At 38.9% G+C, this 24096-nt stretch overlaps 1 protein-coding gene and 2 non-coding genes across 5 annotated transcripts in view; 2 read left to right on the top strand and 1 right to left on the bottom strand.

The window, feature by feature from the left end:
* The window catches only part of LOC131462458 (partitioning defective 3 homolog), a 325725-nt gene extending 301865 nt beyond the window's left edge, over positions 1 to 23860 (bottom strand). For all 3 annotated transcript variants that reach the window (XM_058633698.1, XM_058633714.1, XM_058633708.1), the window contains exon 1: positions 23467 to 23860. In XM_058633698.1, coding sequence (XP_058489681.1) covers positions 23467 to 23586 — 120 coding nt within the window. In that variant the 5' untranslated portion in view covers positions 23587 to 23860. The remainder of the gene's footprint in view (positions 1 to 23466) is intronic.
* On the top strand, positions 12711 to 12782 carry trnaw-cca (transfer RNA tryptophan (anticodon CCA)). The gene has a single exon. It is a non-coding gene; the product is annotated as a tRNA-Trp (tRNA).
* trnaw-cca (transfer RNA tryptophan (anticodon CCA)) lies at positions 13992 to 14063 on the top strand. Its single transcript has one exon. It is a non-coding gene; the product is annotated as a tRNA-Trp (tRNA).
* Positions 23861 to 24096: the final 236 nt, after the last annotated feature.

Genomic DNA, 24096 nt, shown 5'->3' with positions numbered 1-24096 from the left:
TCCAAAACTTCTGCATCTTTTTTTCAGGGAAAAAACAGAGAGAACGGAACAAGGAAGGAGCAAGAAGAGAGTGCGCTGCTGAAAAACAGTTTCCAAAGAGTCACTGGGGCAAAGATCCAAAATCCACATAGACTGACGTCTGAAACTCTAAGCTGCAGTAAATTGATGGACTCAGAGATGCATGAGATGTAAACAAAGGGAGAGAAAGCTGTCTAAAGAGAAAGAGAAAAAAGAGGAAAAAAGCCCAGATGTGTGCCTGTATTTGTAACACGCTGGGCCCAGTTTATTCTGGTGCACTGTGTTTATGCTTTCCTGATCCTCACACTAAGCTCTGCTCTCTAACATATCCATTATCTTGTAAAAAAAACACCAAGCGTTAATAAAGTAAAATGTAAGAACAAGAAGAATCGTGCGTGTGGGGTCTATTACAGTTTGATATAAGCCTGGAAGAGCATCCACTATTTATAGTAAAACGTAAACGTACATGTGTGATTTTAAGGAATGCTGGAGAAAGAAACATTGAGGACGTAAACCAAGCAAAGAATATAAAGAATTAAGAGAGGTATAAGACATAGTCAGAGTTATCCTTTTGGGTGAAGAAAAACGGCAATGTCCCAGAGCTGCACACTTAAGTGTAATGGCAGAATGCATTGTTGGATTAGACTAAGCCTGATAAACTGCTCTCATGTTTTCAATAGACTTAGGTTTGTTTATTGTCACCATTTATGATTAAAATATTGGGTGCACCTAAATGAAAAAGTTAGGAGTACCAATGCAACTAATGCAAAAAGTTTGTCTGGTGCCCTGACAATGCATGTACAGCACAGTAACTTTTGTGATTATTTAATAATAAAATATGCTTTCTATATCCACTGAGCCTACTGCACCACAGAAAAGCTGCTGTAATAATCATACTTTCAAATTAGCTAAAAGCTGGAACTGCTGGAGGACCAGGATACATCCCACACTGATCAGCGTGCACAGTGAACAGGTACTCGCACATTAGCACTGCACATCCCCACTGAGAGATGGAGGAGTTTACTTCATGCCTGGTGAAATGCTCATTGACCCTGTGCAGGAAATGTGCAATACATGGGAAATGAGTTTGAGCCTGCAGAGAAGCAACATCAGTGGGAGGGAAAGATGGGGCAGGAAAGGAGAAGGACACTGAAGAGTGAAAGTAAGAATGTGAGAAAAAGGAAGAAGACCAAGGACAAAGGATGTGCTCAATAGGTTAAATGGGCAGAATTAATAAAGAGAGGAAAAGAGAGTAAGGACAGCCAATTACCTCGGATCACGCTAGGGTCATATCTGACTGTACGTGTCTGGACTGTTAAACAACAGCAATGGAAAAGCTAAACCTATGTGGGCGAACACAGGTGAAAAGAAGGACCACGAAACTATCACTAAACAACACATGTTTACCTTCAGTGCATTAAACCCTACGTGACTAAAATGAGTTTGCTTGTTTCCCGAGTGATTCAAACTGGAAATCCCTCTGAACATGAACTAACCTAAACTATGTCAAGCTAGATTTGGATTATGTCTCCCTACTACAACAACAACAACAAAGTCAAACAGGATAAATTAAGTGAAAGTTCACTCACAGTCATAAACTGTCTACAGTAAACCTCCGAGAATAAACAATTTCAGAAGAAAAAAGTGTTGATATGCCAAGATTTGGAGATGAAACAACACTACATTTAACTCCAGATTAAAAAAAGGCTGAATGTCCAGATCACACTAAGGTAAGTCAAATTGAGAAATCCCTTTAAAAAAATCACAGAGTTTTATATTCACTAAGCTCCTTACCGCTGTCCCATGATTACCTCATCCTCCTTTCTTTTTACTTTTCTTCTATAACGGGTGTGCTGATGCAACGCTCATCTGTCAGCACCTCAATTAACAAGCTCTTATGAACCGGCCAAATCCCCAAATGTGTGTTGTAAAATCTGAAAGCCAGCCAAATACAAACATGTCGTGCAAAAATGTTATCCAGATGAATTGATCCAGGCCAGGATTGTCACCACAATCAGGAAGTTTGATTCTTTACACTATATGTTTGCATCATTTTCAGCCTAACTAATCTTCTGCTGCTGACAACAGAAGTGCACGATAAATCACACACCCCAGGTAAAACATTACTTTTTAATTTAGCCTCAGTTTGCTTAAAATGAAGTTGAGACTTGTGGGGATTATGCGATAAATAAGGAGTTGGATTTGTTTCCAAACGAATTCAATCTGCTTCTGTGTCATGGTGTTTCCTCAAATCACACACGGCCACTTAGCAACTCCAGAGCTTTTCTATTCACTGTCTTGAAGGTTGGCAGCATAAGCCGGATTCAGAGCCAGTGGCTGACAAAGACACCTGGCTCACACATACTGTCAGGGTGTAAGTGTGAGTGAGCAGACGTGTTTGTTGCTGAAGGAGATTTCCTGCATCAATGTCATGACTAATCAGTGTGGTTAGAAATAAATGCTGGAATACAGCGGTGACACTCTAAAGTTAAGTCAGAGCATTAAGTTTGAGAGTATTCAGACTGAGGGACAGAGATGCTGAATGTTCCCTTCAGAAACTGTTATGTGTCTCGTATGCAGCTCTTTGTAGGGTAAAATTGAGATTGTGTGTGTGTGCATTTATTTCATGTACATACTGTACATGTGCATTCTCCTTGTGTTTCTCCAGTGTACATGTTCTTATTCTCCCACGTTGCTATTCTTTTCCAAAGATAACAACATTATATATAACTCTTGGGGAACCACCCACAACTGTTATGTGCCTGGGAAGACAGAGACAACGTACTTCAAAATGTGCACCTTGTGTTTCGCATGCAGTAATTAATTATTACTCCTCCTCAGAATCATCAGCTGCAAAATGTAAAGCAGTAATGAAAACATGGCATGCTGTTTTTGATATTACTAGATTTATCTTGCATCATAAACATGTTATTATTGTGAAGTATATATCACTCCATAGCACTTTTACTGAATATCTTTTGCATTTTATATCTTTATTGCAATATAATGATGGAATATTGTGTTATCATTTTAATCTCATATTGCCCACCTGCTACTTAACAGTTGTTTCTTTCTCGCTTTTTTCCTCTTGACCAGACTAGACACCCCAATTTTAAGAAGTTAAACTTGTGGAATGTTTACAGAATGTACTCCTCCAATATTTTTTTCTGCCTGTCAACCAACTAATCATTCAACCTTCAAAACCTAATATTAATGATGGCCTGTATTTATCGCTTTTCTGGTCTTGATGACCATTCAAAACTGCTTGGTACTACAATTTTCCCATTCACCCACTCGCACATCAGCACGTAGACCAGCAGAGCCAGGAATCGAACCCACAACCTTCGAATACATTCGAAGAACACATTTTAAAAAGAAAGGCGTGGTACAAAAGAGGAAACACAGGATCGGTAGGTGAGAAGGAGAATGAGAGAACATTTAATAGATGTTGAGAGAAAGCACCAGAGGCTGTGCTGCAAGGTTAAATGTAATGAGCTCAGTATTTATTGACGGTTGAATAAGGGACACGGTTACGCTGGGCAGAGTAGAGCTTTCACATGCATTCATGCGCAGATACACGTACGCACCCACCCACTCACACACACAGTAATCTCAGTGCCTGCTGATGTGTTACACAAGACTGAAATGTAAAGTGACACCAACATGTCTGATTCTTTTTGCTGTTAAGCTGAAAATAATATGAGATCAGTTTAACCCTTTTAGTAATTCAAATGACGAACAAGTAAAGTACCATTGATTTGACTTCAGAGGCTTTTTTCTTTTTATTTACACACGGCAGTCCAAACTACAGCATTGGGACAGCAATAAATAACAGCAACAAGCATGTTACTGTAAGTTTAGTCTAAGGAGCAATTTGATATAAAAGCCATTGCATCAGTTGAAGTGCAAACCATCCCTTTTGTCCTTTCACTCAGGCTGTTCTCATTAAAGTCAGTGAGAAATGGAGGAGACCCCCATTAATCTCACTTTAGGACCACCAGTGCTGGAGGCCTGGTATGAGAAGAGAGCTGCTGGAAAGGAAAAATGACCCTTTCCCCCCACTTGTTTCAGAATCCTTATGCCGCTGTGGATAATGGTGGCAGCAGAGTGCATTGTGCATTGTGTTTGGGTAGTTCAAAGGGTGCAGATTCACCGTAAACAATGCTGGGTCCAGGTAATCTAGATACTTTAAAGCTCCATGGAAGTAAAGTAGGGTTTACATGTTTACCTAACACTATCTGCCAGACAGACCACAGCAGTGTTTCAGCGACTGTAGAAAAACTGGTTTTCAACTATTTTTTTTTTCCTGACAGACTGCAACCAAGACAGCTGACAACCTTATATGTGAGTTTTCTAAAAGGAATGATGACATAGAAATCTGTGTGATATTGAAAGCGTGTACTTCTTCTTGTTCTTCTCTTTCAGTTTCAACAGGGTCATACACACTTCATGCGCTCAGACCATAATGACTTTGAGATCAACATGCGATGAAAGGTTATGTCCTTTTGACTATGAAACTGAGCCTACGAGAAGAGAGAACTAAACAGGTTGGAGTATTTTGTGGGAATGCTGCGGGCAACAGGCAAAGAAGTGATGAAAGTTTGAGTGCCTTGCACTCTGTCATTTGCAAAGAGCAGGGTTACTGGGAAATCTATTTGGCTGAGTGTGGGTTGAAGCTGACGGTAAGAAACCGGCTCAACCAGGTCATTCACCAACACCTGACAGCATAAAAACACACCGAAAAATAAAACATGTAAACACACCCCCACGTACTCTCTCCAGCAAGAACTGTATTTACACATATCAAAGCAAAAACCTGCGTCTGTAAAAAAAAGTTGCAGTGTTTGACAGATGTGTTGCACAGATGGGGGATGTTTACACAGCCTTACTTTAGCGAGGCCCTCAGAGTCATTGGTATACAAGTTGAAATGCATACAAACACCTCAGAAGCCTTGCTCTCTGCAGTACAGTACACCAGGCTGCAACTCTGGGGTGTAATGTGATCTAAGATATAGCAAACACTTAGCCTGCACTCCTGATGATGATAAACAAACACACTCAAAACCTTTAGTAAAAGCAATTAGCACCTGCACCTTAATAATTAAACAAAACGTCATATAAATGTGATTTGCATTGCCTTAGACTATTAAATCTCAAGCAGTTTCTACTCTTAATCCCACAAATTAGAAGCTCTCAATGTGAGGATCTGTGTGCAGGGAGCAGATTATACTTGCAGACTATCTCCTTCCCTCAAGCTTTACTGATCGCTATAATAATAGGGTGTAAGATGGTTGGTCTGTCAGTGACAACTCAGCATCTTCACAGCCTCAGAGAAAGCATGAGATAAAAACCCATCGACGCTGATGATCTGCAACACAATAGCAGCAGACGGATAACCCACACTAGAGCTATATACCATGTTTTCCGACAGCTGATATATTAATACATACATACATTCTACCCACCTTTAGTCTAATGTGAGCTGAAAGTTAGATTTAAAATTTCATGTTTTAATAAATCCTGACCAAACAGAAAAGCAAAGACAAACACATAAATGTACTGTAACCACCTAAATACTTCCCAAGTCTTTCAGCCACAGTTCCTTAGTCTGTACTGCATGACCCCATTTCAAGGTCCAAGCAAACACTAATCATCCCACTACATGTTCTACTCGTATAACCAGAAAATGTCTCGGCAGGAAATTACTCTGCACAGATAAATCCACTACTTTACATATTCATCAGTGAGCAAAATCTCTGTTTTGGCCATTGAAACCAAATGAGCTGCATAATCATAGTTTCACATTAAGTTGAAATGTGTATAGGAATTTAGTGATTAGGGCGAAACTATGTGGTGCAAATTGTGATCATCAACTTACTATCGTCTGCACTCAGACTCCAGCGTTTTGAACACCAGCAATAATACATTTTTATATATTACATTTGGCAACCAGGATTAGTTAATTTACTTTATGAAATTTCAGATTTAACATTTAGAATGAATCTCATCTTTTTAAAAACTAGATTGAATGGAATATAATTTTTATTATGCATTCTGTCTTTATGGATTTTTTGTCTCTATGATGGATAATATTAGAACGTCTCACCTTTTTTATAGACTGTATTTTGTAAACGTATAATGAAATTTTGTCTCATGGCTGTGGGCCTTGCTCCAGGTGCTGTCGCATCTAAATATTTTTGTTTGCGTGTCTGTTTGTTTTGTCTTTTTGTGTCTTAATAAACTTAATAAAGCTAATTGATAATAGTTCAAAGTGATTTGCCAAAGGAACGAAGAAGCACATGTATTTGATGCCTTGAGATGTAAAATCAAGTCAATTGCTTCTCTAGACATGTCCATTCAGATCACCACAACAAAAAAGATGCATCATCGCTGAACCTAAGCCTTGGGCAGCTATCACATACTGCTTAATGTCCTTGTTGAAGAGCAATGAAGAAGTAGGTCGTTTACTCCAAGTACAATGAAGGCCAATTTGTATGTATTGAGTGCACACTATAGGCAGTGTGTGATTGCCTAGCATAGGCCTTAGCTTCCTCAATAGCCTATGCAGTGTAGTGAAGTGCATCTACCTAGGACTGCAACTACAAATCATGGAAACACAGATCACATTCATTGTGAGTTTGTCTTGGACACCTCATCCATGCTGCAGTGAAAAAAAAAATATAGAAATGGGATTATCAATAATGTAAAATGACACCTCAGTTCTGCATTTTGACAGTATACATGTGTACAATGAACAAAAATGCTTCAGCGTGCTGGTATTCTGAAAAGTGGCTCCCCGTGGACACTGGAACTGAACAGAGTCATTGTTAATTTCATCAGTGACACCACCTGTGCTTTTCTTGCTGCATTTTTAAAGGGCTGTTAAAAATCTGAATAAAAGAAACGGATGCGCAACGGTGACGTGATCTGCTTCAGAAATGTGTTTTGGACACAGACACATCATATTAAAAAAAATCACTGCAATGTATCCAGCACTTGAGAATTTGAAATATTATTATTTTAAATATTTAAAATAATAACGTTTTAAAGTTGCTCACAAGAAGAATCTGACAAGTTAATAAAGCTAGCAGGCACTAAGCAGAACAAGAGCAGGGCTATTAAGCAATCCAATAATCACACTCAGCTGTCAGGAAGATTGCAACAACAACAAGAAACCAAAAGGACATCACATTTTTAATCACCAGCTACACTCAGTACTGATGACACATGCCTTTCTTGGATCTATGCAACACAGATGTATGCCTGATGCACGTATAACAAACTGTATATGTCAACACGCTTATAAAACTGACCGAAAACTTAGTAAGCAACAATGTTGGAAGCACTCCACCAGAGATTCCATAACACGAAATAATCTGAGTGACTGTACCATCACTTCAGTGTTTGACTCAAGGCGAGAAAACTTCATTCACACATTCTTCACATTCCTGCACATGAGTGAAATTGTGCATGTTCTCAAGTATTTAAATATTGCACAGTTCAAACATTAACACCTTTAAAGTTGATTTATATTTAAATGTTAATTATTACACATCTAATTAGTAAATAACAAATGTGTTAATTAACTATTAATAATAATGGATTGGGAATAAAAGCAGTTTAGAATGAATCTTATGACCAATCAAAACAAGAGCATAACGTTTACAATGCAAAGAATGACAGAATATTTCTTACTATATATTTTTCAATAATGAGTTTTCTAATATTCTATACTACAATTGAGGATGAAGGAGCAATAAAGGATCTCTGATTCTGATTTTTGAAAAATCAAACTGATTTGAGCACCATTGGTTATAGAAGTCTAGGCTATTATTTTTCACTCAGCATCTGAAAATGAATCAGGCCATGTAAATAGATCCCAAAGTCCAATATCCCACAGTCTCGCCAAACGTCTAAGCCCTTCAAACATCAAGGATTTCATTTTCTCTTGTAGGTCTGAGCCTGCCTTTTCCATTTCACAGATTTGTCTGGATGTTAGAGAGGATATCTTGGTGGGCAGATGTTTGGAAAAACCCAGACAAATACTTCATCTCAACATAAGAGATGACATATAAGGCATATAACACATCATTTCTCAGAGGAGTGATGGAAAACTGCAAATATAGCTTCAGTATTGCAAATCACATTTATATGACGTTTTGTTTAATTATTAAGGTGCAGGTGCTAATTGCTTTTACTAAAGGTTTTGAGTGTGTTTGTTTATCATCATCAGGAGTGCAGGCTAAGTGTTTGCTATATCTTAGATCACATTACACCCCAGAGTTGCAGCCTGGTGTACTGTACTGCAGAGAGCAAGGCTTCTGAGGTGTTTGTATGCATTTCAACTTGTATACCAATGTATTACAGTATTACTGATTCCCAACTAGTGGAGAACAGCTAATAAGAACAATAATGACTGATCAATAGCTACACAATTAAAAGCTGCTCTAGTTAACACTTTGGGTATCACAACAACAGCATGAAAAAATAAGTTCCTGCTGATACAGAATATTGAATGAAAAATCCTGAAGCTCAACTGATTTTTAAAAAGTATTAAGGGATACTGCAAGTTTACATACTTAAACCATATTACAGTGACGTCAGAGGCACTGAAATACCACTTGCAGATTAGGGTTTAACATAATTTAGGCTGATAATACAAGATCAAAATGGAGGTTAAATGTTTTTTTGATAAAAGCTTGGTGGGCCTATTGACTATCCACGACCATATTTGTTTACGTTATCCTTTGGAAGAATAAGACTTTGTGTGTACATAGTTTTTAAGGGTTTTAAGCCCCAGAAGTGCGTTTAAGGGATCAAAAGCCAATAACAGAAAAAGCCACAAGAGCTTTGATTCATATGCATTGTCTTGCAAATCATACATAGTCATTCTAAGCAAAGCAATTAGTATAATTCTTCATTCTATTTTTAAACTGCACTTTTACCAAAGGCTCACTGTTAAGATCAAGTGATATTGTTGCTGAGCAAGGCACTGAAGGTTCACCTTTGTGTAGTTACTACTGCTGTAGTAGCATTTTTCACAGGGTTCATACACCTCCTCAAAAGTCAAATTCCAGAACTTTTTAAGCACTTTCAAGGTCAATTTTCACACTTTTTATCACAGTCAAAAAGATATCACACAATAAACAGCCACAAGCATGTTCTATAATAGTCAGGGGTCGGACACAATAGCAAAATCCAGCTTTCATTTAGACTATCTGACTTAATTTATTCCTCCATCTCATAAACAAACTATGCAGTCAATTAGGTATTTGATGTGAAAGATTTACAGTCACTAACATTAAGCATTTTCAACTATTTAAACCATGCATACAAACTAATGTTACCAAAGACACAATTTACATTACATTACAATACATTTATAATGTCAGGTGTAAATAATCTTATTAATGCCATCTGTACTCCAATTATCTGCCCTAGTTTTAAAGTGCTCCCAAGCTCATTGTCACTCTGTCCTGACTAATAAAACAGAGCCATTGTCAACGTTATCAGAAACACCTGTGCTGTCCCTGCCAAAACAAATTGTCTGCCATGAAAACTGAATTTATATTGCCATTGTAATAGAAAGAGTTGCCATAACATTATTATTCTTAGTCATGTCTGAGTTCGAGTCTGAGAAAGAGTATTCTGCCTCACAGATAGTATAGGTTAGACAGCACATAACATTGGAAATGACAAATTACATAGATAGGGAGTGGTCATGACCCCTTTTCCTGATTTGGAGAAGGGAGTCGTGTAAGCCAAGATAACATCCAGTGATACAGAGGTCAAACTCAAGCCAAGAGTGCAGATAAATATTTGAACAAGCAGCAAACTTAACCAGCTGCAGCAGAATGAGCATAAAGTAATAAAGTTGGATTAATGACTCAGTAAGAAAGAAAGAAAGAAAGAAAGAAAGAAAGAAAGAAAGAAAGAAAGAAAGAAAACTAAGTGTTAAACTAAAAGTAGCATTTTATCAAATATAACCTAGCTAATACATAGCAACATACAGCTAGTTTTACAACAATGCTAGCTGATGAAGACACCTAGAAAACCTAGAAAGCTAGAAAAAAACTGGTATTTTTCACAGAAGCAGGTGTAAAGAAAAGTCTAAGAGCAAAAGGAAGAATGAATATTAGACTTACATGTCAGTTGGTCCTTTTTCTGCAGGACGTCTAACATGTTAGCAATAGCAACGTTAGCAACGTAATAACGACTCCTTAGCACCACTGTGGCCAGATTAAAAAAAAAACTATTAACTATCTCCACAACTAGCATTACATGTCGAGGTATGAAAAGCAAACACAACTGTATTCAGTGGTGTGTTCCATTTCTGTGTACTCACTTGTGGTTCTTGCTAGCTCACTGTCATGGCAAACTTACATAACTAAATGAAACAGACACGTTGTTAAGGAAATTAGTTGCACCTGTGCTTTCCCTGCAGTTAATAACACGTGTGCCAATAAAAACACAATGTTTTTGCTTCACTACTATTATCTGAAAACATGTTTTAAGGTGTTGTGGTTATGCTGGTGCAAATATTATTAACAAGTATTAACATTTGTTTACATATGTTTGCTGCAATGGTGTATATATAGTTATGTATAGTTTTTCTTCCTGGACAGTCTTTTTTTTTCTCTTTTTATTATAATTTAATTTTAATTTATTATACTGCTTACTGCAAATTGCACCAAAGGGAGTTGCACTCCAATTTTGTTGTACACAATACAATGACAATAAAGGCTATTCTATTCTATTTGAATTGTTTATTTCTAGCATTATTAAGCAAAGATGAATAAACAAAAAGTCAGTGCTAAAAAAAACACCTTTAAATAATAACGATATATTTGCTGTGCATTGTTATCATCTTATTTATACAGTGTCTGAAAATGTACGTTACACAATAAATGGTTCAGGTGTTCCTTCCTATAGACATTATTCAAAGGCTCTTGCTTTACTCTGTCAAACAACGTTAATCCTCTGTAACTACTATCATGGCCCCAGAAAGAAACTGTTGACAAAACAGTGTATCACACCCATGAGAGGCCTGGCATGGCCTTGCATGTTGAAACACTGCAAACCACATAGTTGGCCTATGCTACAACTTGCTCAAAGTTGGATCCAGCTGGAGGCAAGAGTTGTCATCGCACAAAGACGTGGAATGAGAAGAGCAAGAGGAACAACTCAGGGTGATTCAGATTCAGAAGGCTGCTGTTTTAAAAAGGAAATGTACAGTGAATTTGTTTTATCCCAATAACTTAATGGACCATATCAATGTATTTAAATGTGTTTGACTCTCCATGCCATAGCTATTGGATTTTTAGAGAAGATAAGTTCACTTCCTTGTGGTTCATGTTAACTTCAAGCCATTACAAGCCAACCATATAAACCATCAACCATTGCCGCGCACTTTTTGTAAAGTAAATATCTTTCTGCAGGATTGCTGCTCTGAGGGTAGAACTAACACTCAGTGGTTGAGTTAAATGTTGCTTTGCAGAGTCATGAGGACAACTTTTTTCCTCAGTTCCCCTCTGCTAACGAAACCGCTCACAAAAGTGATCAGTTACCCTAACTGACCTTGGAAGTTCATTTTACATTATACATTTAATTGAATAGCTCAGTTGTTACATAATATAAATAGGGGTTGTGTGGGCACAACTAAACATGTAAAAATTGTTTTTTTAGGATGTAGGTTATAGGAATATTTTAAAACATTGACATTGACACTGGGATGCTGAGCAGCCTTAAAGAAGGTATGCACTCCCAGAGTGCTTGCTTTGGTGTTCTTTCATCAGCTAATTTTAGCTCTTTACGCAAGAACTTAAAAAGCAGAAGGTGGTTTGACATTCCAAAAAGACATACTTTCCAGGGATGTACAGTATTTAAATGTGGATTATCTTTGGTTGGGCAATTTGAGATAACAAATGGATGTGTAATGCAAGTGCTGTAGGGGTGTAGACAGGAAGTATGGTAAAGTTATGTGGTCCAATGGTAGTGGGTCAATAAAAGTAAGTGTGTTATAGATTCAGGTGAAGTTTTAACTAACACAAGAGGTAATAATACATTCACACAATGGAAGTGTGTCTGACCTAATTACATCAGAGTCAAAAATTTGACAAATAGAAATAAACGCCTGAGAATCTGTTAATCAGATGATTTGAACCCTGACCATTGAGTCTGCCAAAATGTAAATCTACTAAACTGAGGCCCAATACACATCAAAACAAAACAAAACAAAAAGAATCATTTTCTTTGTTATTTTGAAAGTTTCCCATAAACACTGGCACTGTAATGCTGCTACACCAAGAACGGAAAAGACGTTGTATCTATAATATAGTTCATTCATTATGTTTTTCTTGTATCCAGATTCAGCCTTGACAATAAAACTACTGTGAAAGGTGTCAGATTTATGTAATATTGTTGGTAGAATGTCAATATCATTCAATCAATAACATTCTAATATGTTAACAAGCAGCAAATATTGTGCGATGCACATGCAGTGCATGACATCTTCTGTCCATCTAACGGTTGAGACTAATGATTGGTAGGATTATCTCAACTGGTGGGTTAACAAAACACAGTCCCAAATAATACAAGGCCATGGCCGGGTGAGGAAGCAAGCAGCAATCAAGAGCTCATGTTTGATATGGTTGTTCCAAGGCAAGACACACACCTCAGCCTCAACTGAACCAGACCTTGTGGCGCAACGGTAGCGCGTCTGACTCCAGATCAGAAGGTTGCGTGTTCAAATCACGTCAGGGTCAATGTTTTAAGGTACAGCCCTCGATGGACAGGTATGTCAACAGGCCATTTAAACCTTGTGGGGAAACAATACCACATCTAACAGTCTGGTGCTAAATCCCTGAAAATATATCAATCACATGATTCGTACCAACCCTTTAAAATTGGAAGGGAAATCTGAAATCAATACAGACAAAAGATAAATGTTATCTTTATTTATAGGGACTGAAAATAGAAGTGTTGGTAACAACACTATAACATTATAATAACTGTATCTCCAAAGTCTAAGGACTTTCACATAGGCTGCATGTCTTCTGCTCACATGTCTCCCCAGACCACCAGTGTGTTGATGACTTTAACACGTCACATGAGTTTTGTTTACAGACACAGAGAGAGAGAGAGACATTCTGCCCTTCACATCATGATAATTATAACCTACTTAGGGTTTTTTGGTCGTGGTAGCCTCCCCTTTCTTCTCATATAGCTACTAAAATAGTTTTAAAAATATACTATTTATGTTTTGCATGTATTCAGATTCAGCCTTGACACTAAAACTACTAAGATAGGTGTCAGTTTTATGTCATATTGCTGACGGGATCTTTTCTCTGTCTTTATCTAATGGGACCCATGTGAAATTTAGTCAAGAAAATAAACACATGTCTTGCGTCTAGTGTGAACATTGTAATCTGTTAAAAAAAGTACCTGTGCGATACACAAGCAGTGCATTACTTATTCTGTCCAACTTCTAACGGTTGAGGGTAATGATTAGCAGGATTATCTCAACTGGTAGTTGGACAAAACTAGAGCTACAACTAACGATTATTTTCATAATCGATTAATCTGTCGATTATTTTCTCGATTAATCGATCAATCGTTTGGTCCATAAAATATCAGAAAACCATAAAAAACGTTGAGCGGTGTTCGTCAAACCTGGAAATGATGATGTTCTCAAATGTCTTGTTTTGTCCACAAACCAAAATGATTGACTTTTAATGATTAATTTGTTATCCAGAGCAAAGAAATGAAGAAAATATTCATATTTAAGAAGCTTAAACAATCAGAAATCTTGTTTTAATCATGAAAAAAGCTTCAAACCGATTATCAAAATAGTTGTCGATTAATTTAGTAATCGATTAATAATCGATTAATCGTTTCAGCTCTAAACAAAACATAGTCCCAACGAATACAACGCCAGGCCAGATGAGAAAGGTAGCATCCATGGGCAAAAGAAGGACCTCGTGGCGCAACGGTAGCGCGTCTGACTCCAGATCAGAAGGTTGCGTGTTCAAATCACGTCGGGGTCAAATTTTTGAAATAACATCAGGTGGAACAGCATAGTCCAATGTGCATAATAAACATACAACATGCCCAGTAATTCACCGTGTACTATGAGCACAGGATAAACACAGCACAACCAGAAATTAATCACAAAAATCTGCATCAACCATTAAAACCACAGGGATGGACCCTGATCTACAAAGGTACAGAAAGGCATGCAATGGCTTTGAATCGCTATGGCACCCTCAGACCTTGGCAGTTAGTATTATGGCATACGGCCGGTTTGCATTAAGCTACTGCCAAAAATGATCCCAGCTTTGTGTGCAACACTCGAGCCCACTGAGCATCCAAAGCAGCTGATGTTTTGTCCGTTGCAGTCACAAATGTTTGCATGCAAACATCTATGCATGTGCCCTTCCATGTGCAGCACCTGTGTACACCTAAGACGCGTGCTAGACAGAGTGGCGGCCCTGAGGACATCTTAGTTTGACCATGACAACAGTCACTGTTTGGGAAAGATACGGCGAGAGTAAATGTACCATGTCCTTGGATTCAGGGACACTGAGTACATGGAAGCAGTCTCACACTCTCTTTGACATTGACATATGGCTGGCCACATGAAGACATTCCTAATAGTAAGACCTAGAGTGCATTCCTGACATATTTGGACAATAACATAATGTTTATTTTATGAACATGAAACCCTAAGCGGTTTAATTACTTCATTGAAGGGCTCATATCCCAAATTGTAATTGGACTAATGTCAATTTATAAGTCCTTTGCATTATTTGGCATATTTTGGCTATTGTAAGTCTGTTGTAACACTGGAAGATACTTGATATTCTCTGTTGTGAGGGTCTGTCGGGCCTGTACTACAGCTGACATCAAGTGATTTGAGGTTGTTGCCATGTCAACTAACTTTGACAATCAAGAACATCCCAAGGACTGCCCTTAACAACACCTTGGTTGCCTTTCTGTGTGTGTAGGATACTTGTGTTTCACTGTCCACAGTCCTACACTGCTCGTCTAGTATGAATGGAACCTTTTCAAACACTTTAAAGCCAACGGTTTAATTTCAAATCCATATGGTCTGTATAAAGTGCATCAGGATTATGGGTTTCGACACTGATTGTATTACTGCTACTCCAGCTAAAATAAAGATATTGGGTACCTCATGTGATAGTTTATTGTAAATGATGTGAAAAGGTTACTGTAAAAATGTGATACCTTTCATGACATGATACAAGTCTGTGTGGGAGGACTACTGGAGATAAGAAATTAATTAAGGAACATGGCTCATATAGTATATCTGTCAAAACTCATTGGATTTGAATGTATTTGGTATGTGTGTGCACTCCATCAGACATAAATTTCATCCAGGTCTTATCCAGATTACAGATTTGGCTGCGATTTAAATTCAACATGGGAAGTCCCATGTAACAAGTTCAGATGCTTGTATCTCTGTGACTTCTTAACGGATCAGGATGGATTTTGTCATACTTTGGTAAAATGGGAAAGTCTTCTGGATCCAGTGGATCAAAATGTAAATATGGCGCTGGGAAAAACTTGGTGACATATGCTGTACCAAGCTGAACCGTTCCACTCTATTACGACATGACTAAAGTGTTGCTTCTTTGAGTGCTATTGTTTCTGGATACTTTGGTAAACATCTACAACATGTGACTTTTTGGAGCTGCAAGCGTATCCTCAAGGCTAAACAGACAAAAATACCATTGGAGATGTTTAGTGCAAAAGCAAGGAAGCATATCACTGCATTAACCAAAGACTAATGTAATGAACTGTAAAGATACAAGTAAAATTGATAATACGAAAATGAGGAAAAACCAAAAGAAAATACAACAAGAGGATAAGAGTGACTGAATCTACACTTTTCTCAGTCTAATGCCTTGTTCCTTGGTGTGGTAGAGATGAACTGCCACAAAATAATCATTGCTGCTTGACCACAGTTGAACCATAAGCCTTCTCGTTTTCAGTTACCATCAATTACATTCGACAGCTCTTCTTCATTACATAACCACTGAACCGCTGAGTGGAGTGAGCTAATGAGCACAGACAAGCCTTCCAAAAGGTACCTCCCACTTTCTCCATTAGCTCTTTGTCTCTGGTAGCTGCACAAGCAGCGGCTTGCGTTCGGTCTTTGTGTGTGAATAGATTTCGATAATAAACTTTGGTAGTGATTCCTTAGAGGGCTCACAATTCCCAGGAGAGTCAAACTGATCTGCTCATTCCATAACAGTGGAGATGCAAAACATGCAGTTAAAAACTTGCTAAATTACAATGCTGCATGGTTCTTCTAAAAAAAGGCAGAGAGCCTTGTGGTTTCTCCTCCAGAAGCAGAGGCAGCTAACTTGTGTTATGGAGGATGTTTTTTTTCAACCTTAACATCATGATTTTGACGCTTCAAACCTTTTTTTGTTACAAGCAGATGCTCAGCTGTAGGGCTAAAACAATTAATCAATGAATCAATGACTAAATAAACACGTTTTCAGCTTCTTAAATGTTTCTTTGCTCCATATAACAAATAAATCATTAAAACTAGATAGTTTTGGTTTGTGGACAAAACAAGACATTTGAGATCTTCATCATTTCCAGGTCTTTTCAACATTTTTCAGCATTTTTCAAACGATTACTTGATTAATCAATTCTCAAAGAAATAAGCTGCACTCCTACTCAGCTGCCTCACTTTGTCCCGCAGTGTATATCCTGACCTTTTCAACTGAGCTGAAGGAAGCAGCTTTCCGCTATTTTTATTTCAAAGCGCCAATTTGCTTCAGGCTCACAAGGAGCCTGAGGATTGGGCACAGAAACGAGGTGTGGTGTGAGTGTAATATTGTGGGTCCAAGGAGCTGTAGTTGTCAAGCGCTCTCAGTGGGAGTGTGTCCTGTCTCTGTGTGTCATTTTCTTTCCTGGATACAGAGGAGAAAATATTCACAGCTTTTTTTTCATGCTTTGTTGTACAACTCTGAACCATGAATGGATTCATTTAGTGGAAGTAATGTTTGAGAAAATGACTCAGTCGCCTGCTCTGCATTAGCAGCAAATGTGTAATCTGGATCACCTTAAAAGAAAACTGGAAAAAAAAACAAGTAACACAAAACCTGAGATTACACCTAAAAAGCACAGACTGGATGTATTTAGTGAAGATTCCTTTTTCCTGGCTTTTGTTTTCTTTGTTTATCAACGTGCATGTATTGAATTTTTTGGTGTAAAGTGGCCCTTTATCAGTGTTGGGGATAATCTGAGTCAGATTTCTTTTTTTTGACGAAAACACTAAGAAATTATTATTATTTATTCAGCAACTTGCAATCAAAAAATGTAATCCATTACTTTTTAGCATTCCTACAGGTTGCCAGTACATGGCAGGGCTAACACATAGAGACAAAGAACCATTTACTCTCACCCCGTATTTTCAGAATTTCTCAGTAAAATGCAATTGTGCCCGAGTAACAAGAGTATGTCATCTGTGATGAACTCACACACCTGCAAGCTCAAGCAGATAAGAAGCTGAGGGAGGAGGAGGAGGAAGATGAGCATGATGCTGCTGACAGCAGTGTCCTCTAGCCCCAACAACTAACTTTAAACCAGGGTAAAGGGTCACTCTGAGGGGAGAACAACTTGTAACTGGTTACATATGGAGTTTCCTACTTTCCGTAAGTTTTCCAATAATAAATAATACATTCTTGACAAAGGTTCGCACCACAGTGGACGTGTGAATGGTATATATGATATAGTCACGATCAACAGCTCAGTGGATCATCCCTCTTTGCAGCTGAGGGAAACTCAACAAAACAAAAATCACATCCAGGTAGAGGATTTCATTCAAGAGGACTCTAATGAGATGTAATGAGTACCATTCCCCCAACACTGTCCTACATTATTCAAACCCTAAATATATTGTGTGATAACTTGGGACAATACATGACTGAAGTGTTTAAGCCTTGGCTGAGGTCAGCCCTCTCTGAGTGCTATTTCTGGATGCTTTGGTAAACATCTACAACATGTGACTTTTTGGAGCTACAAGCGTATATATCTTCAAAGCCTAACAACGGAAACCCATGGAAAACTTTAGTGCAAAAGCAAGGAAGCATATCACTGCATTAACCAAAGGAGAATGCAATGAAGTGAAGAGATGGATGGGACAGCAAATAAAGAAAGCTAACACCACTTTCTTGTCTGTAAATCTAAATTTGAAGCTACACCTGAAAGGAAATCAATTTCGCTTAGCATCCACACATCCATTTTCCACCTCTTTATCCTCCACTTGAGGGTCGTGGGGGGAGCTGGAGTCAATCCCAGCTGATATTGGGTGAAAGGCAGGGTACACCCTGGAAAGGTTGTAGAGAAATGCACAGAAGTGGCATGGTGACAATAGCTAGAGGTAAAAAAATAACTAGGGCGTATCATAGGAGTGGTGTTTAAGTGGTGATTAACATAGACAAAAATGTAAAGCATTCAGTCAGATGGTTTATATATAAACTTTGTACTGAAACTATCAATCGAAAAGTTCAATCTTTCTAGTGAAATGGTTTTCATTAAATCCAAAGTCAACATGGTCGTGCTTAAGTCGACTGTGAGGTGTATTTTTGTGATATCATGTGCAACTCAACGGGTTTTGAGGAAACATAAATCACTAGGTCTTGGTCTTTACTTCACACATAATGAAAACAGGGAACACATGCTGATCATATGTTGAGAACGAATAAAAGAAACTATTAGAGAGAAATATAAGTTTGTGCTGTTCCCTGAGGACATTCTGCATCGGTGTTTTTCACCCTCTTGACTCAGTTGTGGCATCTCCGCAGGCCTAAATTTGTGGGGGTAAAAAGGGCAATTATGTGCTTTAAGGCTTTAATTTACATTTAGGTGGAGTTGGGAAAGTGAAAGAAAAATATGATCTGGAGATGCAGCCCTTTCAAGAGCTTGAGCCACAAATTATGGATCAGGGAGTGGCTGAATGTTTGAGTGTCCTTTTGTTTTATGTCTTTGATGGTATACCATATGTGAATGAAATGAGACAGGCGTGGACGAAACGGCTGAACCTCCCAGTCATGTCCATGTGGCACTCCGCACTTTAACCAACAAGACATTCTGGAGAAAAGAAAAATCTTCCTTTTGTTCCTGAATTCATGTCTAAAATATGCAAAATGCTCACTTATTACTTGACTGAGGGCAGTAAATGAGGTAAATGCAGGATGAGAAGCCTGAAAGCATTAATCCTTCATGACCACACATACTGTGGGCCAGATTGACTGTGAAGTTAATGGTGCTTGAGTGGGGGATTGTTGCACACTTCCTTTGTCCCTCTGAGACTGCGAGGAAGCCCTCAGGTGTCTCCAGAGAAGATGAAAACACAATTGGTTCAGTCAATTTAACAGCAAGCTCAGATAAGACACTCTGACTAACAATATTGGCAACTAGGCGCAAAATAAATAAAAGGGCACAGCAGAACTGCCATAACAGGCCAATCGATATATGTTACAAATAAGATAAAGATATTAGAGTCAAGCAGAATGCAGGTGGGGGCGAGAGACGGGTTTACAGCTCATGCAGGAAGTTCAAAGAATGTGTATCTTGTTAGTATTTTAACAGATCATTTTTACTGCTGGTACAACAGGCAAAGACTCACACAAAACCTGTTTAGTATAACTGAAATAAGTTATTTTTTAGTTAGTTTGGCTGACATAAAAGCAGTCAACTGAACCCTGGGTTAGGGTTAAAACTAGTTTTGACTAAACCTCTCTCAACCAAACAAATCTCAACAGGGATTGAATTAATAACTGATGATATCAGTGTAAATGAGAATAAATAAGACTAGGCCTGTAGAGCTCATGTCCACACAAGCACAAACACAAACTGGACCAGAACTAAAAGTTTTTTTTTACCTCTCTCCGCAATGTATGTTCTTCTTTCTCTTTCTCTGTTAAAAGATGAGCCATGCTGCAAATGTGACAGCACATCCGGATGTGTTGACACACTGCAGGTCTTTGGATCTCAACTAGAATCATTTATTTCACCAGCTGTCAGAGTAACTCCTACGACGAGCATGCCACACATGTCCTATACAAATATGGACTGACAGCAGTGCACCTACATTCTGTATCACTCCTGCTGCACAATAGCCATGTTTCCATAAGCAGCACACAACCGTTCCACTCTTTAGCACCCATCCCTTTGCGTACCAGAGTAAAATGATATGGTAAGATCGCGGCTGTCAGCCAATGGGGTGACAGAAAAACATCACTACCCTGCGTTTGGTATTAATATCCCATGGAAGTTGAGGCAAAACCAGGGCTTTACCATTCCAAACCATGCCGTACTGTACCAAACTGAACTGTACCATGATGGAAGCACAGATTACGGCCCACAGACTGTGGCTTGCACCTATTTCACTCTTTCACTTTTTCTTGGCTGAATGAAGTCTGGTTCACCTACTTCACAAGGCAAAACTGTCTGTGGGACCTGGGATGTAATCAGGGCTGCAAAATTGATCATCAACTAGACATTTGACATTTGAGAACATCATGATTTGGAGGTTTGGGAAACACCGAGCGTCATTTTAAAACGTTTGATTATGAAAAAGATCGTTAGTTGCAGCCCTAGATGTAATGCTGTAACATTGCTTTTGAAAGTCAACTTGAGCCCATCCAAAAGTGGCCTTTTACAGCAATACCATGTTGCTGTACTGTTGCATACTATTTCTTCCTGTAGTCCAAAGGTCTCAGCACGGCCTGCTGTGAAACAGTAGCTAGTGTTGACCCAGGGCCAAGTGTTCTCCAGAGGGAAAGCCTACACCTTCTACATTTACAGTACAGCTGCATGGATCAATGGAGCAGTCGCCTCCTTTCTGCTGAACCATGGAAAACCATCAAGCTCTGGTAAAGAAAGGAGGGAATGTGTGTGTGTGTGTGTCTTAGGAGGAAGTACTCTTCAGGAATGAGTGTTAATGTTGACCTGCAGCATTCAGCCACTGTTTACGCAATGCTACCGAGGTGCAACAGTGTGAATTTAGCTTTTTCAGGGAATTTAAAGCCAAGTTGTGTGTCTCTGCGGAGATGACCATACAGGTTTGAAAGGAAAAGTGAGTCAGTAAAGTGAAGCACGGAATCTCTGGCAGCAATATACCCTGACTTAACCACATACTGTGTTTTTCCTATGTTCTCCTTGGAGGTCATTCTGACACCTGTATAAATCTTACTGTTTACCATTCTCTCTAGCAAAGCAGAGCTGAATGCTTTCTCCAAACATTGAGAAAGCAGTATTACAAGCATGGGTTCAACAAGGTGTTCCACTTCTTTGATGAAAAGCTGCAGCATTAACATGGCTCCAGTGGTAAAACCGCTGGGAAAGAGGAGAAACGGTTATTACCAACTATAGCAAATGGTTTCTGTCTTTAATTCATTCATTCAGAGACTGGCTTAAAGGTAGAGCCACTAGAAAAACACAGAGGCAACAGAAATCTTCCTCCAAGGGGGTTCATGCAGTTATGCACTGCATCGTTATATTATAACTCAAAATCTGTTTTTTACTGGTTATTAAGATCCAATTCAGGTTGTAGTACATCAATCATATGAAATTACAAAAAAAAACATGTGGCTCTGGGGCACAAATACTTGAATAGAATAATATTGGCTGCAAGTACATAAATAACACGGAAATGGAAAAGGCCAGAATTGCTCATAAACTAGACTTTACTGAAACCATGAAAGCAATTCGTGTTGTGGTGGATTTCAGTAATTTTTCATGGTGACACGGAACCTGGGAACCTGAACCTCCTCATACTTAGGCTTTCATTGTCATTAGAGGATACGCATGAATGAAATGCCACAAGTTGTATTTAGATACTTTCTTTCTTGTTTTTTTTATACATGTTTGTATTGCTCATATGTTCAGGTACTGTCCCGTTATGAACATTTTATTTTTTCATTTAAATTTGTTAAAATATTGACAAAAGCTAAACGTTTCATTTGAAAGGGCAACATTTTCAAAATCAGTACATTGGATAATTATTCCACTTAATTGTAATATTTTACTCTCATATTGTCTTTCAGCCCATTTATAAGTGCATTGGACCCCTGCATCCAGAATTACAGAATTTCTGGATGCAGTGATAATTTTAACTCAATATAAGTGATTGATTTTGGTCCCAAATATGCAAGGTTAATGATCAATGATCAACCCGACCCAATGACATTAAAAACTGCGGACCGAGCCGGATATCTTGGTGTTCTAACAGCTACATGAAGAATTTTACAAAAACAGCCAATCACCATCTTGAAATTGAGGGATTTCTATCAAAATAAGACACAGAAAAACTTGCCCTTAACTTTCAGCAGGTTAGATTACTTCATTGGTGCCTTTACAGGTCTCAGTAAAACAAATCTATCAGGGAAATGCAGCTCATTAAAAATGCTGCTGACCAACACCAATAAAAATGGACCATGCCCCACCTGTCCTTAAATCACTGCACTGACTCCCAGTGTGTAAAAGAATAGAAAATCCAGTTACTACAAGGTACTGAGCTGGATATAAAGCATCCAAACCCCTCACATCAGGGACAGTTTGACCCAATGTTCCCAGAGTCAGAACAAACTCCCTAAACACCTGAGGTGTGTACAAACTGTCAGCTCATTTAAAACAGGGCTGCAAACTGCAGCTTTCCCATAAATTCTTGGCTATTTTGCCTGTTGCCACTTTTAATTCCAATATTTTTGATGTAATGTTGAAATTAAAGTTAATTTAGACCAAGACTGTAGACCAGGGGTCTCAAACTCTCAGCCCTTCAGTCATAGTCTGCCACTTAAAAGATCGTTTTGGATATTTATTGATTCATTTTGCATTATAAATGTGTTTTATATTGTGAATTATATATTGTTACTGACCAAAACTAACTGAAATGATGTAATATATTGTATATCATAGACTTTTCTTCACTTGACTGGCCCCTCCTCACCAGACTAGACGTTCATGTGGCCCCTAGAACCTTTGAATTTGAGACCCTGTTGTTCTGGAGACTATATTTTGTGATCAGGTGGTGTTACTTTCATATTCTACCTGCAGTTCCAGCTCAAACTGGGACTCGCCGTCACTGCGCGGGCTGCTTTGTTGTTACTGTCATTGCTCAACACTCTTCTTTCTCTCTCTCTTGTTGATTTCTGCGCACACTCCTGCGTAATTTGCTATTTCAATTTCAGTAACTCCCGTTCTCATTCCACCTGGGGGCCCCTAACTGAGCTGGGGTCTCCACTGGCTCCTTCTACATGAGGGGGAGACACCGGCTCTTCAGCCCACTCTCTCCCTGCGTGTAGCCGGAGTAGAAGCGCCATGTTGGGAAGCCAGAGTGCACGCAGCAGCGCGCAGCTCCTCTGCGCACTCTGGAGGAAAGAGCGGTACAAAAGCGGTGGCACTCACCTTTGCGATCGCCTTTTTGTACCTCATGGCCGCCTTCTCGATGAGGCTTTGCACTTTTATACTCCCATCTCCGCACGGAACGACCACTCGGGTCTTCCCGAAACACACCGTCACTTTCATTGCTCCTCCGCTGCGTTTAATTCCAATGAGGAAAAAGCCGCGTCAAAGCGTCAACAACCATCTCCAGCGCGTTGAGGGAGGAGAAATAAAGCAAATAAATCCACAGCTGTAGTGAAAGGACCCAAGTTAGTTGTGTTAAGTTGCGCGTCTTTAGGAGCACAAGAGGTGTCCACGCGTGTGATCCAGCGGCGGTGCAGGGTGGCGTCCTCCTCTGTGCCGTGTGTTGACTCACTCACTCACTCACTCACTTACAGAAAGTTCCCAGCAGAGCAAACCGCCTCTGCTCTGCACACACAGAGAAGAACACAAGAGCAGAGCGCACGCCTGCACTGACACTGCCAGTGCGCGCACATGTCAGAGCAGGCACCAAGAATGTTCCCAGTTCCTCAACTCGCAACTCTGTTTACATTTCTGTGCTTTCATGTTGGAGAAAGTTGATGGATTCATATGTGGTGTGAAAAGCTTCGTTCAAAGGGGACTTTTGTGGGGAGATGTTTTTTGTTTGTTGTT

Source organism: Solea solea, chromosome 1, assembly GCF_958295425.1.
Source record: "Solea solea chromosome 1, fSolSol10.1, whole genome shotgun sequence".
Taxonomy (NCBI): domain Eukaryota; kingdom Metazoa; phylum Chordata; class Actinopteri; order Pleuronectiformes; family Soleidae; genus Solea; species Solea solea.
Note: the sequence above shows the minus strand (reverse complement) of the source record. Positions and strands in the feature narration are given on the sequence as shown.